The sequence below is a fragment of the Papio anubis genome, chromosome 9 (assembly GCF_008728515.1).
Source record: "Papio anubis isolate 15944 chromosome 9, Panubis1.0, whole genome shotgun sequence".
Classification (NCBI taxonomy): Eukaryota; Metazoa; Chordata; class Mammalia; order Primates; family Cercopithecidae; genus Papio; species Papio anubis.
Window position 1 is genome coordinate 87,926,438 of NC_044984.1, and position 14,995 is coordinate 87,941,432.

Sequence of the window (14,995 nt, forward strand, 5' to 3'; positions counted from 1 at the left end):
AACTAATTTACATTCCCACCAACAGTATGTAAGCATTCGCTTTTCTTTGCAGCCTTGCCAACATTTGTTATTTTTTTCTGTTTTTAATAATAGCCGTTCTAACTAGTGTCAGCTGGTATCACACTGTGATTTTTATTTGCATTTCTCTGATGATTAGTGATGTTGAGCATTTTTTCATGTGTTTATTGGCTGCTTGTATGTCTTCTTTTGAGAAGTATCTGTTCATGTTCCCTTGCCCACTTTTTAGTGGAGTTATTTGTTTTTTGCTTAATTTCCTTATAGATTCCAGAGAGTAGACCTTTGTTGGATGCATACTTTGTGAATATCTTATATTCTGTAGGTTGTCTGTTTACTCTGTTGATAGTTTTTTTTTTGCTGGGCAGAAGCTCTTTGCTTTATTTATTTATTTATTTATTTATTTATTTATTTATTTTTGAGGCGGAGTTTTGCTCTTGTTGCCCAGAGTGGAGTGCAATGTCACGATCTTGGCTCACCACAACCTCTGCCTCCTGGGTTGAAGTGATTCTCCTGCCTCAGCCTCCCGAGTAGCTGGGATTACAAGCATGCACCACCATGCCCAACTAATTTTATATTTTTAGTAGAGACAGGGTTTCCCCATGTTGGTCAGGCTGCTCTCGAACTCCCGACCTCGGGTGATCCACCCGCCTTGGCCTCCCAAAGTGTTGGGATTACAGGTGTGAGCCACTGTGCTTGGCGAACTCTTTGTTTTAATTAAGTCCCACTTGTCAGTTTTTGTGTTTTTTTGCAATCGCTTTTGAGTACTTAGTCATAAATTCTTTACCAAGACCAATGTCCAGCATGGTGTTTCTTTGAATGTAGCTTATGTTTCTTTCTTTGAAAGAAAAGAAAAATGTAAGCAGAATAATATTTCCTAGGTTTTCTTCTAGGATTTTTGTAGTTTGAGGTCTTATATTTAAGTCTTTAATCTGTCTTCAGTTGTTTTTTATATATGATGGTAGGTAAGGGTCCAGTTTCATTATTTTGTATATGGTTAGCCAGTTATCCTGGCACCATTTGTCAGAGATCACTTGGTTGTAGGTGTATGGCTTTATTTTTGGGTTTATTATTTTGTTCCATTTATCTCTGTGTCTCTTTTTTATCACTACCATGCTGTTTTGATTATTGTAGCCTTGTAGTATAGTTTGAAGTCAAGTAATGTGATGTCTCTGGCTTCTTTCTTTTTGCTTAGAATTGCTTTGGCTATTTGGACTCTTTTTTGGTTCCATATGAATTTTAGAATAATTTTTTCCTTTTTTTTTGGAGACAGAATTTCGCTCTTGTTGCCCAGACTGGAACGCAATGGCATGATCTTGGCTCACTGCAGCCTTTGCATCCTGGGTTCAAGCAATTCTCCCACCTCAACCTTCTGGGTAGCTGGGATTACAGGCATGTGCCACCACACCTGGCTAAGTTTTGCATTATTAATAGATACAGGGTTTCACCATGTGGCCAGGCTGCTCTCAAACTCCTGACCTCAGGTGATCCACCTGTCTCAGCCTCCCAAAGTGCTGGGATTACAGGTGTGAGCCACAGTGCCGGGCCTAGAATAGTTTTTTTCTAATTCTGTGAAATGGTGTTGGTAGTCTGATAGGAATAGCATTGAATCTGTAGGTTGCTTTGGGCAGTATAGACATTTTAACAATATTGGTTTTTCCAACCCATGAGCATGGAATGTTTGTCCATTTGTGTCATCTGTGATTGATTGATTGATTGATTTTTGAGATGGAGTCTTACTCTGTCACCCAGGCTGGAGTGCAATGTCATGGTCTCCGCTCACTACAACCTCTGCCGCCCGAGTTCAAGCGATTCTCCTGCCTCAGCCTCCAGAGTAGCTGGGACTACAGGCGCATGCCACCACACCTAGCTAATTTTTGTATTTTTAGTAAAGATGGGGTTTCACTATGTTGGCCAGGCTGGTCTTGAAATCCTGACCTCATGATCTGCCCGCCTCGGCCTCCCAAAGTGCTGGGATTACAGGCGTGAGCCACAGCGTCCGGCCGTCTCCTGTGATTTCTTTCAGCAGTGCTTTGTAGTTGTTGTAGAGCCTTTTCACCTCCTTGGTTAGATGTATTCCTAGGCATTTTACATTTTCTTGTGGCTGTTGTAAATGGGATTGTGTTGATAGTGTTGTTTGTTTTCTTTATCCTTACTCATTTTTTATTTAATCAATTATTGTGAGAGGAATGTTGAAATCTGCAACTGTAATTGTAGACTTCAGGCTCTCAGCTTGAACATTATTGGTATATAGGAATACTACTGATTTTTGTACATTGATTTTGTATCCTGAAACTTTACTGAAGTTGTTTATCAGGTCTAGGAGCCTTTTGGCTGAATCTTTAGGGTTTTCTAGGCATTGAATCGTTTTATCAGCGAAGAGAGATTATTTGACTTTTTCTTTTCCTGAATGGATGCCTTTTCTTTTTTTTTTCTTGCCTGATTGCTCTGGCTAGGACTTCCCCAGTACTATGTTGAATAGGAGTAGTGAGAGTGGGCATCCTTGTCTTGTTTCTGTTATTAAAGGAAATGCTCTCAGCTTTTGCTTGTTCAGTATGTTGGCTGTGGGTTTGTCATAAATGGCTCTTATTGTTCTGAAGTATGTTCCCTCAATGCCTAGTTTACTGAGGATTTTCATCATGAAGGGATGTTGGATTTTACTGAAAGTTTTTTTCTGTGTTTATTGAAATGATCTTTTTTTTGTTTTTAATTCTGTTTATATGATGAATCACATTTATTTATTTGCATATGTTGAATCAGCCTTGCATCCCAGGCAGAAAGCTTGCTTGATCATGGTGAATTAATTATTTGATGTGCTGCTAGATTTGGTTTGCTCGTATTTTGTTGAGGATTTTAGCGTCCGTGTTTATCAGGATATTGGCCCATAGTTTTGTTTTTTTGTTATGTCTCTGTCAGATTTGGGTATCAGGATGATGCCGTTTTTGTAGAATTAGTTGGGGAGGAGTCCTTCCTCCTCGATTTTTTGTTGTTGTTGTTGGGGGGAATAGTTTCAGTAGGATTGGTACTGGCTCTTTGCACATCTGGTAGGATTCAGCTGTGAATCTATCTGGTCCAGAGCTTTTTTTGGTTGTTGGTTTTATATTACTGATTCAGTTTCAGAACTCATTATTCATCTGTTCAGGGTTTCAGTTTCTTCCTGATTCAATCATGGGAGGTTGTACGTTTTCAGGAATTTATCCATTGCCTCTAGATTTTCTAGTTTGTGTGCTTGGAAGTGTTCGTAATAATAGTCTCTGAGGAATCTCTTGAACCTGGGAGATGGAGGTTACAGTGAGCCTAGATTGTGCGCCATTGCACTCCAGCCTGGGGGACAAGAGCAAAACTCTGTCCCTGCCCCCCCCCCCCCCCCAAAAAAAAATAATAGTCTGTGAGAATCTGTTGTATTTCTCTGGGATTGGTTGTAATGTCACCTTTGTCATTTCTGTATTACTTTTAACCTGGCTGTCTTTATTTTTAAAGTGGATTTCTTATTGGCAGCATATAGTTGGGGCTTGCCTTTTTTTTTTTTTCTCAGCTAATCTGACCTCAGTGTCCCATCTCATTTCAACATCAAGCTATTTAAAATGCTTTATCCCTCAGTTTTCAGCACTTTTACTCTTCCTCTGCTATTTGCTCTTAGCTTACTTTCTTCATGACATTTTACTTCTTTTTTTTTTTTTTTTTTTTTTGAGACGGAGTCTCGCTCTGTCGCCCAGGCTGGAGTGCTGTGGCTGGATCTCAGCTCACTGCAAGCTCCGCCTCCCGGGTTCCCGCCATTCTCCTGCCTCAGCCTCCCGAGTAGCTGGGACTACAGGCGCCTGCCACCTCGCCCGGCTAGTTTTTTGTATTTTTTAGTAGAGACGGGGTTTCACCGTGTTAGCCAGGATGGTCTCGATCTCCTGACCTCGTGATCCACCCGTCTCGGCCTCCCAAAGTGCTGGGATTACAGGCTTGAGCCACCGCGCCCGGCCTGACATTTTACTTCTTTATATTCACTTTGAATGTCTACTGTCCCTCTTAGCACAACTATATATAATTATAGATTATTAGGTATCTGTTAATGTTATATTTACATTTTTAGGTGACTTTTTTTGGTTAAATCTTCTTCTCTGGATTATTTTCTCTTTGTCAAGGATGTGGTTGGGCGTGGTGGCTCATGCCTGTAATCCCAGCACTTTGGGAGGCCGAGGTGGGTGGATCACTTGAGATCAGGAGTTCGAGACCAGCCTGGCCAACATGGCAAAACCCTGTCTCTACTAAAAATACAAAAATTAGCTGAGTATGATGGTGGATGCCTGTAATCCCAGCTACTCAGGAGGCTGAGGCAGGAGAATTGTTTGAACTCAGGAGGTGGTGGTTGCAGTTAGCTGAGATTGTGCAACCAGCCTGGGTGACAGAGTAAGACTCTGTGTCAAACAAACAAACAAACAAACAAAATAAAACCCAAACATTTGTTTTGTAATTTGTCATAAGAATTCTAACACAGTATCCTTAATACAATGTATGGGTACTGAATTGTTATCTGATGGAATACTATCTCACCTAATTGTCTTCACAGCTTCTTTAAGGTGTTTAGTTCCTCTTTGAAATGGTACTTTATGGTAGTTTTGAGGATACACTGGTAAATTTCCCAGTGATTCTTGGAAGTTTTATTTCCAGAGTTCAGCTACCAGGTTATATGGGTTTATCCAGTTCCATTTTATCCAGGTAGGTCACAGGTGGGTTAAGATGTTCCTCATTATCAGATTCTTAATCAAGGTCAGCAGATCCTTAATGATCCGAAGGTGTTGCCCCACTTCATTCAGTCTTGAAACTACCTGAGTCTAATTACTGGCCTCACCCAAGGTGGGTGAACTGGGAGTGTAAGTTGTATGACTGAAGAATCAATGCTGAATAGGCCAGTGGCTAATAAGTATCGTTGATTAGATTATCTCATGTCTGAAAATCTGAAGTGTTTACTATTAAATCTGTGGGCCAGGATTACACGCTTGTAATCCCAGCACTTTGGGAGGCTGAGGTGGACAGATTGCTTGAGCCCAGCAGTTGGAGACCAGCATGGGCAACATGGCAAACCCCATCTCTCCAGAAAATGCAAACAACAACAAAAAAAATCAGCCAGCTATGGTAGTATGCTTCTGTAGTCCCAGCTACTTAGGAGGTTGAGTCTTTAGTCTTCCTTAGTTGGCATGAAAAAAAATCAAGTCACGAAGTATTCCTTCTAATATAATCTTCCTAGAACACATCATTTAAGCAATATTATTGTTGCAGGACTTTTTTCTTAGGTCAGCTAAAGACACACAACCACAAAAAATTATGGTCGCAGACAATTTGAAGGGTGAGGAAGGACACGGTTTATCAGGTGAAAAGGAAAAAACTCAGCAAAGCGAGAGAGGTTCCTGTTAACAGGCCCACATCTCACAGATTGAATCCCCAGGTTACCACACCAGATCATGAGAGGCCAGGCTCCTTTTTCCTGCAAACAGCACGAACTTCCCGAGGCTCTACCCCATTTTCCCAGTGCACAGGCTGGTCGGAGTTTCTCTGGGGAACCCCGTATCTCTATAGAGTTCCTGATGATGTGTCTGTTACTTTTCTCATTAATTCGACCTTAGTAACTGTTGAAATTCTTTTTTTTTTTTTTTTTTTGAGGCGGAGTCTCGGTCTGTCACCCAGGCTGGAGTGCAGTGGCCGGATCTCAGCTCACTGCAAGCTCTGCCTCCCGGGTTCACACCATTCTATCTAAAGTTAATATACTATCTTGATTTATCTTGGTGCTTCCTTTTCATCTCCCTTGTCTCTAGATTTTGGAGTGCCCCAAGAATCAGTCCTTGGACCTCTCCACTTTTCTCTTCCATTCTCTAGGACAGGAATCTCATCCAGTCCCATGGCATTAAATACCATCTGTGTGATGATGGCTTCCAAATCCATCTGTGGTCAAGACCTGTCCCTTGACCTCTAGGCTTATATATCCTATTGCCTACTTGACATGTGTAGTAGGTATCCTTAACTTGGTATGTGTCTAACTGCGCTTCTGATGGTCCTCCACAAACCAGCTTTTCCTACAGCCTGCTCTCTCAGTTAATGCCAGTTCTGTTCTTCTAGCTGCTTGGGCCAAAACCTTGGTACCACTCTTGATTCCTCTCTCTATCTCATACCCAACATCTGGTCTGTTAGCAAATCTTGTTAGCTCTATCTCTAAAATATATCCAGATGTGACTACTTATCACCATTCCCTCTGCCACTATCCTAGTCCAAATCACCATTCTTGCCTGTTTTGTTGAAATAATTTCCTAACTGGTCTCCCAGCTGCTTCCTTTGCTTTGCTGCAGTGTGTTTGTAGCATAGCAGCCAGAGTAACCATGTTAATACTTCCCTTGGTTCTTGTAATTTTTCTGTTGAAAATCCTCAAACAGGCCGGGCGCAGTGGCTCACACCTGTAATCCCAGCACTTTGGGAGGCAGAGGCGGGCAGATCACGAAGTCAGGAGATCAAGACCATCCTGGCTAACACGGTGAAACCCCGTCTCTACTAAAAATACAAAAAAAATTAGCCAGGCATGGTGGCGGGCGCCTGTACGCCACTCAGGAGCCTGAGGCAGGAGAATGGCGTGAACCCAGGAGGCAGAGCTTGCAGTGAGCTGAGATTGCGCCACTGCATGGCAGTCTGGGTGACAGAGCAAGACTCCGTCTCCAAAAAAAAAAAAAGGAAATCCTCAAACAGCTTCCTGTCTCACTCAAATACTCTAGGCCTACAACTACCTACATGATTTGGTCCTGCATTACCTTTCTGCTCTCATGCCCTACTGTCTTTTCCTTGTTCATGTATTCTGGCTAGATGGCCTCGTTTTTGCTTTTGAACATGCCCTTCCTTCCACCTCAGGGCCTTTATACTTGCTGTTTGTCTGCATAGAACACTCTTCCTCGCAGTATCAGTAAAGCTAGCTCTCTTACTTCCTTCATGGTTTTACTCAATGAAGCCTTCCCTGACCAGTTTGTTTATCTTATTTTCCTGTCTCCTGTATTGGAATGTAAGATCCATGAAAGTCGGGATTTTTATCTTGTTTTGTGTACTACAGAATGATTAGGATCTACACATAGTAGGTGCTCACACATTTTAAAATGGATAAATGATTCTGATTCTCGTAATACCTGTTTTTTTTTTTTTTTTTTTGAGACAGGGTCGTGCCCTGTCACCCAGACTGGAATGCAGTGGCCTGATCTCAGCGCACTATGACCTCTGCTTCCTGGGTTCAAGAGATTCTCCTGCCTCAGCCTCCTGAGTAGCTGGGACTACAGATGCATACCACCATGCCTGGCTACTTTTTAAATTTTTTGTAGAGATGGGGTTTCGCTATGTTGCCCAGGCTGGTCTCGAACTCCTGGACTCAACTGATCTGCCCTCCTTGACCTACCAGAGTGCTGGAATTACAGGGATGAGCCACTGTGCCCGGTCCCCACAATTTTAAAAAATTAGTTGGGCATGGTGGTGCATGCCTGTAGTCCTACCTACTGAGAAGACTGAGGTGGGAGGATCACTTGAGCCCAGGAGTTTGAGGGTGCAATGAGCTATAATTGTGTCATTACACTCCATCCTGGGTGTCAGAGCAAGACCCTGACTCTAGGAAAGAAAGGAGGAGAGAAAAAGAAAGGGGGTGTAGGGAGGGAGGCAGACGGGCATGAAGGAAGGAGAAAATAATTCTAAATTTCTGAAATATAGGGCAATCTTACAAACGCATGAATAATAGTACTACTTCATTTAAGAAACGACTTTAATATTTTCCCATGGAGACAACAAAAATTAGCTACTTCCATCAGTAGGAAACAGATTTGATTACCTAGCTTAGTATGAACCAGGAGGTAAAGTTTTCTGGGTTAAGAGCTGTGGACCAGTGTTCCAGATGTCACCGAGTTATTGTGTAATTTAAGAAGTGTAACAATATAACTTGGTTTGCCAGGAGCAATCTCAATTTAACTTGTGTATTAATTATTAATAGTGCCTGCAAGGTTCCCAGTCTGGATGATAGAATAAGGTCATCCTAAAATTAAGGTGCTTGCTTTTGGCTAGTGATTGTAGTGTACACTAAAATTCATGCATGATAAGAAATCTGTAAATGCCATTTGACATTTGTTGAGCATATTTTAGAACTTGACTTTGTTCAGTTTAGGGCTATCAGAGTCTCAAACATTTTCAGTTTTGAGTAGTAAATACAGTTGAACAGTGTATGCTGAATGACATTTTTAATGGATGGTTCTTAGCATTTTGAAAGTCTCAGACTTCATTGAGAGTCTAATAAAAGTTTTCAATCCACTGCCCAGAAAAACACATATTCACAATTTTTACAAATAATTTCAAGAGGTTATTGACTTCCCAAACCCCTTCTAGAACCGCTCGCTATTCCCAATGACCATTCTCCTTGCTTTGAGAGAATGCCTTTCAGAGACGCTATTTCACTAGTACAACCTTGATTATCTGGTATGTCAATGGAACCTTTTAGAAAAAAAGCAGTATTTTCTCTATGCCAACATAAGTACATGTAGAAAGGTTTTGCAAATGGTATTTTACTGTGTGTATTTTTTGACAACTTACTGTTCCATGTTGATATATACAGATGTAATTCATTCTTTTCAATTTAGTTCTTGTATTTTGCAAATTTTCCAGAAAAAAAATAAGTGTGTCAGGAAGTTGCCTTTATGAAACCTGAAGCAAAAAAATGCTTTAGCTATCTTAATCACAACAACTAAAGATCGTAGGGTACATGTCTTACCATTTATAGTATAAAACTGAATTTCCACATTAGCAAAAAATTGAAAACAAAAATTAACTTGTGACCAACTTCCAAAATCTGACCAGAAGGAAATTTTTGAAGATAACTCATCACAAAAGCACATGTACTGTATGCAGACATTTTTCTTAAATCAGTGAAGAAAATAAGGAAATGCAGAGGAGCAAAACAAAAAATTCTCCATGGTGAAATCACTCAAAAACTATCACTGCTAACAATGCATTTCATTTCTCTATATCTGTACGTAAGTTTCGTTAGTTTGCTTATTTTTATATGGTTATAATCATACTGTATATGTAAATTTGCTCCTGTGTTCTTCCTGAATATTTTAACTACTTTTTCTATATTCCTTTGGGACAGAGTGCTAGAAGAGGAATTACTAGGTCAAAAGTTATGAATATTTTTTGATACATCTTATCATATTGCTTTTCAAAAGTATTTTGAAGTAAAAGTTTATACTTTTAACCAGTCCGGTCTGATAGTGCTAATTTCACCACACCTGGGCTTGGATTGGGCATTATGATTTTTAACATGTTTGTGATCTCAAAAACAAGTAAAAGGTTCCTCCCTGTTCTGATTTGCAATTCCTCCATTTTTCATGACATCATACATTTTTCCACAAACATATTACTAGTTATATCTTATTTTATATTAAAACATGATTTTGCATTTTAAAGACCTCCATTTAGAGGAAAATAGCCCCTTGTAAATAAAACTTTAACAGAACACATTCGTGTTCACAATGTGATGTTTCTTTTATGTTTTAGAAGCCTAAATCTCACCAGATGTGATATTGCTTTACTACTAAGACAAAAAAACATTAGTTTTTAATTCAAAATCAGTCATCTAGGTTACCATGTTGTAATTATCCTCAAGATATGAAAGAAAACTGTTTCAAATGCTTAATATAATTAATAGTCAACAACTTAGCCACATGTGGTGGTGTGCCTGTAGTCCCAGCTACTAGGCAGAATAAGGTAGGAGGAGCCCTTGTGCCAGGAGTTTGAGGCTGTAGTACCCTATTGTTGAACTTATGAATAACCTCTGTACTTCAGCCTGGGCAATAAAGCAAGACCCAGTCTCTAGAAAAAAAAAAATGATTACATAAAAAAAGGAAAACAAATTTTCACAATGGGAGAATGTGGCTTATTATTAAGAAATGCCTGATACATAGTTTCATTGATTTTTAAAAAATAGTTCCAATAGCAAAATAATCATAGAAGTTAGATTTTTATCAGGAATGATTTTTATTAAAATCGTCTCATTCCAAGTATTTTCTTCTTTTCAAGGTATCACAGACGTCGTATGAATCTGAATCCTCCAAAAGACAGATGATGCTGAGGTTCCTGGGGGAATCAGAAATGTGCCTCATTTGCCATTTGAGAAAATGTAGTCTGGTGTATTCACTAATATACAGTAAAGTAATAATGATAAAATATCTTTTCATATATTAGAATGTGTACTTTTATATAAAGTAGTTCTGGATTTGACATTCTTATTTAGAGAAACCTATTTTCTTTTTTTTCTTTTTCGATTTTAGTCTTTCATTTATGTACAGTCTCCAATTTAGGACTTTTCCATAGTGCCAAAGCCATACATATTCAGTAGAATATCAATAAATTACATCAGAAATTCAACACTTTATTATAAAACGGGCTTTGTGTTAGATAATTTTGCTCAACTGTAGGCTACTGTAAGTGTTCTGAGCATATTTAAGACAGGCTAGCATTTTCAATTTACAATATTTTCAACTGATAGTAGGTTTATTGGGATGTAACTCTACCATAAGTTGAGAAACATCTCTTTTTGGGTGTCTACTGTGATTTAAGTATTTTTAATCATCAGCAAAACATTGTTAGTAGGGTAAATATGATTAATAAAAAGGTACATAGCTTTCATGAAGGAGATTTTTAAATTGCCTTTGAGAATAAACTCATACGGTCTACCAAGAAAACAAATATTGTAATGTTTCAGTTATCTTCTAGGAAATAATTAAATTAGTGATATTTTAATCAGGTTTTACTATCTGCTAGGCCCCTTCCATCCATTCTTATTAAATTCTCAAAATAATCCTTTGAAGGAGTATAATTACATTTTACAGTGACTTGAACCCTACCAAAAAAGTGGGAGAGCCAGGAGCCAAACTATCAGGCTCCAAAGCTTTTTTTCAGTGCATCACAATGACAAAGGGGTGGTTTTCTTTCACCCAAGAATGCGCTTTCCTGGAAATTTTTCTAGATAGAATATTATGTAATTTGTTTTGAGGGTTTTTTTTCCTGGCTGTCTTAAAGATTATGCTAGCTTTAGAACACATGCAAACAGCTGCAGCTCTGTGATTAAAACATTAAGGTCACTAGACTGGTGTTATGAGAATGTTAATAGATAATTCTGCTGCCTCTATTAGCTTATATGTGATCCTTAATAGCATTGCTTCCCCTTCAGTTTCTATTTAGGAGGTGAAGAATCTTTTAATAAGGTAGAAAGCTTGCTTTATTTAAATTTGTACTGTAGAATGTTTGTGATACAGTATTTGTAAAGTTGATGTGAAAAATAATTTCTCATTCAGTCTATTGTTTGATCTAGTTCTTTTAATAAAGGAACTCTAGTTGAAGTTTCAAGTGGCCAGTGAAGTGTGAGGAATAGTGACTAGGAGAGAGTAAAGGAAATAATAATGTTGACCCTCTGTTACCCAAAGGAAATATTTTTAAGTGGTTTACTTTTTCCATTAATATAAATTTCATTTGGAAAGATTAAAAAAACAAGTTTGATTGAACTTGATAAATCAGAAATATTTACCAGCTTTATTGATGGTGTATTCTTGAAAAATGTTTGGTTTTCTTTCAGGTTGACTTATATCCAGAATCCTACAAATTTTTAGCTATGTTATAAATGTAGAAAGAAGTGAAAAACAAATCAAAATGTAATGACGAAGATTTTCTTCTCTTCCAAGTAGAAAGCTCTACTAAATTAGGGATTTACCCAAGACACCTAAATCCACATGCTTATGTGTCAATGCTTTGGAGAATTAACTTTGACTTTATTGTACTGGAAGTATAGATTAACACTGTGCTTTCTGGGATTTTGCTTTTCATGGTTTGCTGATGTTTAATTTTGCTAAATAAGCACATATTCCATCACCAGCATCACCTGCCCTCTGTTCCTCCCCCGCCCCCCAGGGATAAGAACCTGTTATCCACCATCACTAACATTTTATGAAAGATCTACTTATTTCTGTTTTGCAGACATTTTAAAATTCGTAAAATGGGATGCTTCTTTAAATTAAATATATTTAGCTTCATGAAAAACTCACTGCACAGTTACTGTTCAAGCATTATTGGAAACCACCAGAGGGCACTCTCACCCAGGGCTTCATTTGAACATCTCACCCAAAAGTGACTTTTAAAAGCACTTAATTAGCAGAGAATTTGGATGTTCATTAGTTGAGAATGACTAGTAGAATAGATGGTAATAGTGAAATTAAGTGCTGGAATATTCTGAGTAGGCCAATAGCAAAAACTGATTTTTTTTTTTTTAAAGAGATCCTGCTGTGTCGCCCAGAATGGAGTAACAGTGGCACAATCACATTGCAGTGCAACCTCAATATCCTGGGCTCAAGCAATCCTCCCACCACAGCCTCCTGAGCTGCTGGCACTACGCATGTGTGCTGCCACGCCTGGCTAATTGTTTTAATTTTTTTATAGAGATGGGGTTTCGCCATGTTGCCCCGGCTGGTCTTGAACTCCTGGGCTCAAAGCAATCCACCTGCCTTGGCCTCCAAAAGTGTGGGATTACAGGTGTGAGCCACTGTGCCCAGCCTTTTTTTTTTTTTTTAATATTAACATTTTGTATACCTTCTTTCTTTGTATTTCTCTGCATAAATATATTTCAAAAATAAAAATAGAGCTCATAATGTATGCCATTTTGGAATGCTTTTTTCACTTAATAGAAATTTTTTCCGTAAGTACTCTGATTTAATGGGTGCATATTCTTCTATAATCTAGCTTGTCATAATTTAATTAACTCCCTGCTGTTAGATGTAATCATTGTTTCTGTTTGTTCCATCTTATAAATAATGCTGTTATTAATATCCTGGTGGATTATTACCGTTTTTTAAATTATTTTTCAAATTTCTTTTTTTTTCTTATAATCTCATCAGAAGCTGGCAAGATCATTACTATTTTCTTAGATTTGTTTCTGTAAGTGCAATCATTGAATCAGAAGGCATCCATGTTTATGTACATTTTTAAAGTCAGTAGTTTAAACTGTATCCTTTTTGGGTTTTGGAGATGGAGGTTTGCTCTGCCCTGGCTGGAATGCAATGGCGCGATCTTGGCTCACTGCAACCTCCGCCTCCCGGGTTCAAGCAATTCTCCTGCCTCAGCCTCCTAAGTAGTTGGAATTACAGGTGTGCACCACTATACTCAGGTAATTTTGTATTTTTAGTAGAGACAGGGTTTCACCATGTTGGTCAGGCTGGTCTCGAACTCCTGACCTCAGGTGATCCACCCACCTCGGCCTCCCAAAGTGCTGGGTGGGATTATAGGTGTGATCTCCATGCCCAGCCTAAACTGCATACTTCTAACAGCAGTAGATGGAAATATTTTCTCTTTACTTCTATTAAAATTTTTAAAAATCTTTATCAATTTAGTAGGCAAGGAATGGAAAATGTTTTAATTCGATCAGCCACTTTAAATTTAGTATATGTCTCATTTCAAAGCATATAAAGTATACAAGTTTCAGGTCCTAACTTAAACCTATAAGAGGCCTTATTATGGGCTTATTTCCTTTGCAGCACTTTACCATAATGTGTTTCCTCTACCTTCCCTGCACAACATTCTTTATATGCCCCCTAAAATGTAACTTCTTTAGATTCCATTGTTACATGCAAGACTGTATATCTCTCCATAGCACTTAATCAGAGTTTGTAATTAGGCATCTTTTTGTGTGATTATTTGATAAATATCCATCTCCCCTACTAGACTATAAGCTCCATGACTTCTAGGGACCCTGTCTGATTAGGTGTATCACTGTTCCTACCGCCTAACATTGCCTAGCACATTCATTGCTTCACAGGCATCCGAATATGGTTTTGTAAAATACATTGCTCTAGTGCACAGGATTTTAAGCTAAGGATTTCATGAATGGGATTTGGGGTGGAGGTATCTATGAAACTCCTGAAATTATATAGACTTTTGAGAATATGTGTTTTCCTGGGGATAGAGTATGTAGTTTCTCAGCAACTGATTAAAGTCTATCACATCATGCCATAATTCTACTTGCCTGTAGCTAAACACGTAATAACATTAGAACTGAAATGATAGTGATATGCAAGATAGCACGTGTGGTTTCCACATATTCTAAGAGGCATCTTCAATTAGATTCCAAAAATTTTTAAGAAAAAAAAAAAAAGATATTATGTGCCATCATTTTGAATGGTTCTGGGCACTTCAGGTAAACCCTTACTCAAATAATACTTTTTCAGGTTCAATGTGTATTTTTAAAATTTCCAGGAGATAAGTTGAATATCAGCCCACAAACACTGGTAGTAAGTAAACTTTTATTTGCTAAAGGCATAAATAAATGTCTCCGCTGCTTTTAGGCAGATTTTTTTCCCCAGAAGTTCAAAATAACTTGCTCGTAGTCTTCCCAAAATAATTTTCAAACATTCTAACACCAAAGAAAGATCTTCCCAATTGAGCTCAGCCATCAGCCTCCTACTATTTTTTAATGTGCTATTTAACCTTCTGAATGTGAAAATACTTTGAATGCACTGGGAAGGAATACTCAGGAACAATATGTAATGTGCTTTCTCGTTTTGCACAAAGGCATTCATTTTGATTTAGTAACAACCTCATACTTATAAAGCATATCCTCCTGCAGAAATGCTTCACAGTCATGACTGCTTGAATTCTTGTCATGTTGCTTGTAAATGAGCTCCTGTTTTTAGATGGAGAAATGGAGGCAGAGTCTCACAATTATATATGAGAATAGCAAGTAGAAACCTTATGATTACTTCTGAGTCTTTTTTTTTTGAGCTGGAGTTTCACTTTTGTCACCGAGGCTGGAGTGCAGTGCAGTGGCACGATCTCGGCCTACTGCAACCTCCGCCTCATGGGCTCAAGCGATTCTCCTGCCTCAGCCTCCTGAGTAGCTGGGATTATGAGTGTGCACCAGCATGCCTGGCTGATTTTTTGTATT

General features: G+C 38.5%; 1 protein-coding gene across 2 annotated transcripts in view; it reads left to right on the forward strand.

Annotated features, from left to right (window-relative positions):
* Positions 1 to 11,408, forward strand: part of MRPL42 (mitochondrial ribosomal protein L42) — a 61,779-nt gene extending 50,371 nt beyond the window's left edge. The window contains exon 6 of one of the 2 annotated variants that reach the window (XM_031650667.1): positions 10,087 to 11,408. In XM_031650667.1, the coding sequence (XP_031506527.1) occupies positions 10,087 to 10,132 (46 nt within the window). In that variant the 3' untranslated portion in view covers positions 10,133 to 11,408. The remainder of the gene's footprint in view (positions 1 to 10,086) is intronic. The other variant, XM_031650666.1, reaches the window with a different exon arrangement.
* Positions 11,409 to 14,995: the final 3,587 nt, after the last annotated feature.